The sequence below is a fragment of the Thalia democratica genome, chromosome 7, assembly GCF_965202585.1.
Source record: "Thalia democratica chromosome 7, ktThaDemo2.hap1.1, whole genome shotgun sequence".
Classification (NCBI taxonomy): Eukaryota; Metazoa; Chordata; class Thaliacea; order Salpida; family Salpidae; genus Thalia; species Thalia democratica.
Genome location: NC_139171.1, coordinates 20,162,995 through 20,167,724, shown reverse-complemented (window position 1 = coordinate 20,167,724; position 4,730 = coordinate 20,162,995). Strand labels below are relative to the sequence as shown.

General features: G+C 24.5%; 1 protein-coding gene across 1 annotated transcript; it reads left to right on the top strand.

The window, feature by feature from the left end:
- The first annotated feature begins 762 nt into the window (after positions 1-762).
- On the top strand, positions 763-1,272 carry LOC145841163 (vesicle transport protein USE1-like). The gene has a single exon (XM_082948534.1). The coding sequence runs from the start codon at positions 763-765 to the stop codon at positions 1,270-1,272; it is 510 nt and encodes a 169-aa protein (XP_082804660.1).
- The last annotated feature ends 3,458 nt before the right edge of the window (positions 1,273-4,730 follow it).

Here is a 4,730-nt window from a genome sequence, read left to right as displayed (position 1 = left end):
ATAAAACTTATAAAATATGAAAAAACCTTACTATGTAGGTTTTATCTTAGCTATCAGATACTTTTAAAGTGTTGCCATACACTCAGACTAACTCTGGATAGTTTGAACTTTTTATAAATTACTTTGAGTCAGGTTTATCTTTTTTGTTTGCAAAATTTGGCTAGCTTAGATATTTTCCCTAAATCTCAGGCTTCCTTTTTTAAGACTTTAAATCTTCTTTACCTTATAAATTGTGTTTTTAAAGAGTAGCTATGCTAACATTTTAGTATTTTAAGAAGATAATCACTTTTTTTCTCTCTGACATTTATCTTATAAACTAAGGCTGTTCATGGATAACTTAATTCAACTCAAGATAGTTTTTAGTCACTCAGACTGATTTTTTACTTTAAATAGTGGCAACCCTTTGTATGAAATAAGTAAGAATGAAAAATATTTATTATAATTTTTAGAAGGTTACTAAGTTTTACCACTGACCAGGTTATTAAACTTCAAGTCTTATTCAACTAGAACATATCATACACTGCCTTAAAACAAAATATATTTTTAAAACTAAATTTGAATAAAAACTATTTTTTTTATACATTATATTTATTTATTAACAGAATAGTGTTTATTACCTACAACAAAACTTAAATTACTGCTTTAGACTTAGGTGTTTTACTCTTACAAATTTAAGTAATACAACTTCTTTTCATCTGAATTTATAAAACTGAACTTCTTGTTAGTAATTACATTAGTATTGTTTTGCAGAAAATCAATAAAATGAAACCTTCTTCAAACTATGAAACAAGTAAATCTGGATTAAGTTTCCTCACAAAAGCTGGTAGCAACTTCTTTTCCTCACTAAATAGCAACAAAACTACTAGAAACAACCCACAAAAAGCTGCTTCAGACAAACAACAACTCCTGCATACAGCAGGTAAAGAAAAACAGCTCAAAAGTGAAGAAAAGTGTGAGTGGAGGAAAAACGAGGACCAAGTTCTGTACCACCAGGAACAGCAGGAGGAACTAGCAGGTGAGATGATCAGCTTGACCAAGGTGCTGAAGCACAACGCCGTCATGACAAACAAGATAATAAACAAGGACATCAAGAAATTGAAGAAGGCGAACAGAGCAGCAGAATCCAATCTTAACAGCTTGCAAAGTGAAGCTGAAAGGTTGAGAAAGTATGCGGAGAAAAGTTATTGTTGGCAGTACCTAGTGCTGATGGTTGTGTTTTTTGTGTGGGTTGCCATGATAATTTTTATCAGGTTCTTCCCAAAATTAGCATAAATTCAAGTGTGAGTAATGATGTTTTATGTTTTAGCAAAGATTATAACAGATTGTATTAAGAAGTTTAGAAAAAGTAGAATAGTTTCATAAACTGAACATATCATAAATTTTACCTAAATAAATAGTATGTTTTTGAAGTACTTATTTTATATTTAATTACATTTTAAGCTATTTGTCCTGGACATGACATTAAACTGTATTCTTGGTGTATGACACAATAAAAAATAAAAGGTTTTTTTGTACACTAAGTCCTTGGACAAAACTATTTGACCAATTTTTGTCGTTCAATAAACAATAGCTTATGATAAATTTTATATACAGATATAATGCTTAAATCAGTCCATGACACAGTCAAATGTTTTTTTGTGATATTTATACGGCATTAATAGTTAAAAATCAAATGATTTTTTTGAAAAAACATTTGATTTTTTTAAATTAATTTTAAGCTATGACTTTATTTATATACAGCTATATTTCTATTATTAGATAACAGTAAAGTACAAAAAATTTACAAATAGTTAAAGCCATTCTGTTGTTTGTATATAAACTAAATGAGTTTAATCTATTTAATATTAAGTGTATTTAACTTGAAAAAAAAAAGTTTAATGTATTTATTAATTAACAATGATTTTATCTATTTTATAGCTTAAATTTTATTCCACAAAAAGTAAGTATAAACATTTTTTTGGAAAATCTAAAAATATCAAGTGTTTTTTCTTACAAAACATTCATTTATTACTCTGCCACACTAAAAATGGTAATGTTTTAAGTATAAACAAAAAGAAAATGGTACCAATAAAAAATTTATAATATTTGTACCTTAATAAAATAATAAGTTTACTTTTTATACTAAATTTACAAAATTTCAATGTTTTTATTGCATTTTATCTACTAAGCAATACAATTGTTTAAAGTAAGTTTCTATTTAAAACAGCTTATTGAAATCAGTTTTTTCTTTTGCTAAAAGTAATGACTGAAAATTATTTTATAAGTAAGAAGTACTTTGGTGTTAATTAAATGTTAGTATTGATTTAAATTTGAATTGATAACGAAAAATTTCACTAAGCATTTTATTGTTCCCAAATTTCAATAGATCGCTAATAATGAAAGCACATATCAAGTCTCTTATAGTTGAAATTTAAGAATAAAATTTCAGAAAATTGTTTAATAGGTTTGTTAAAAATAAGTGATAATGTGGCTAATAAAAGTTGTGTGTAAGATATCTGTAGTCAAAATAAAACAAAATTCATTAAAGGAGAGCATGTAAATGTTTTCAAAGGATTTACAAAAATGGATGCCACAAGATGTAGTTAATAAGTCACAACTTTGCAGAAACAAAACTGAACATAAAAAATTGAAAAAAAAAACATTTGGCAAAAGTAAAAAAGGGGTAAAAGTGACAACATAAATTATACTTAAAATAATTTTTAAGTAGTAAAAAATCATCCTATATAAATGCATTTAAGATATTTAGCCTTATGAAAAGTTGTTGATAAATTAAGTATTGAAAATTTAAATTTAAAATTAGAAATTCAATATAATGCAAAACTGCAAAGTAAAACTTTATCATTAAGCTCTAATAGTATTAAACTGTATTTAACAGATTAATGTCAAAGGTGATACAACATTTTTTTTAATAAAAATTAACACTAGCTCTTAAACTTAATCACAAGGTTATTGTATATACTAGTAAGAGATATTTTTTTAAATCTAAAAAAATGAGTTAAATTTTTAGATATTGTCAGTTTTGTACAAAGTTTCCAATACAAATATTTAGAAGAGAAATTTTCAACAATTAATGTTCTTGCAACTCTGGAAATATACTAATAATCTAACTTATTTTACATTTCTAAAGCAATTTACATCTCATGTTCAGGAATTGTTTTTTTCAACATTACAAACAACTTGAGAAAATGAGTTTCTAAAAACTTTATTTTGATTTTATGACCTAATTAATGTGCTTAAAATAAATAATTTTTATGTATTTATAATGAAAAAAAAATGATAAAGGTAAATGATAATACTTAGATCAAGAAAAAATTCACACTTTTGAGCTAATCTTATTTATTAATAAATTTCAATATAACTAAAAGAAACTTTTGAGATGTAAGTGTTCATTAGTGGTTCAATATATTCTTTATAAAAGGATTAACTAATAAACCTATTTAATAAGACTGTTTCACAAAAATCAAACTTCTTCATTTACAACCTTTTTTTTCAAGTTTTTACAGTAAGTTCATTACTAATAATTCATTTCAATAATTTTTATTTTTTAAACTAAATCTTTATTTGTTTTATTGATCTCTTTTTTTAGTTTTTATAAAATAATGAAAACTAAAACTTTTAAGCTAATAAAGGTATATTCCCTGAGAAATTGCAACCAATTGTTTCAAAAATGATGAGGATATATTTTTAGTTAATTTTAAAATTCTTAGAAAATTAAAACGAAAAAATGTGGTATATACTTTTGAAATGGTAACGTTTTAAAAAAATGACTAAGCCTCATAAGGGAGTTAAAATTTTGACTTAATACTTTAAAAAATCTAATACTAAGGCTATAGAAAGGTCCATCTTCATTATTACAAGTTAACTTTTTTTGTGGAGTTTTATTTTAGCTATCAAAAATTTTTAATCGCTTAACAAAATTCTAAATAACTTTTAAAATAAAAGCAGTCAAAATTGGTGCACTTAAAAGGTTTCTTACAGAAAGAGCGAACTAAAAATTTGAATATGTTAAAAACCTGTCATTTCTTCTATTTTTCAACCAATCTTTTTCAGATGTTAACACTAAGACCACTACAAATGTTTGAATCTTATAAATAAAATATTTTATTTTAATAAAAAAAAATGTAAAAAAAACACCTAATTTTTATTTTCCTGTTTAATTTTTTGTTTAATACTTCTAAAATCTCAACACTCAAAGTCTTTAAAACTGTAAAAGGAATACTTCCTAAAAGTTTGAAGTGTTTAAAAAATAAAAAAAGTTTGAAAAGTTTAAAAGATAAAAAATGAGATAGAATTTTACTGAGTTTTTAAATTTCCAAAAAAAATAAGAGTATAGGTGTAACACTTTTTTCAATATAGTAATATTTTTTACATTATTAGATAAGCTAGTTGTTACTTTTTACCGCTTCTTAAAATTCAAAGTAACTTTTGAGATAAAAGCGATCAAAGTTAAAACACTCAATAGGTTCCTTAAGGGAGGCGCAAACTAAAAGGGCAAAAGTAGACTATTGCACTAAAAATCTATCTCCTCCTTCAGTTTTTGAGCAATTGTTTTAAAACTTTTTCAGAGTAAGTTGTTGTTTTGCCAATTGTGCATTAAAGTGTTAGAAACTGTACTTGCTGTACATTAAATTAGAAACCTGATTAATTTTAATTAATTTAAGTAATTTGATTTAATAATTGTTGGTCAAAATTTTGATCTTAAGCATAGTTTTATCTTCTGTTACATCAAA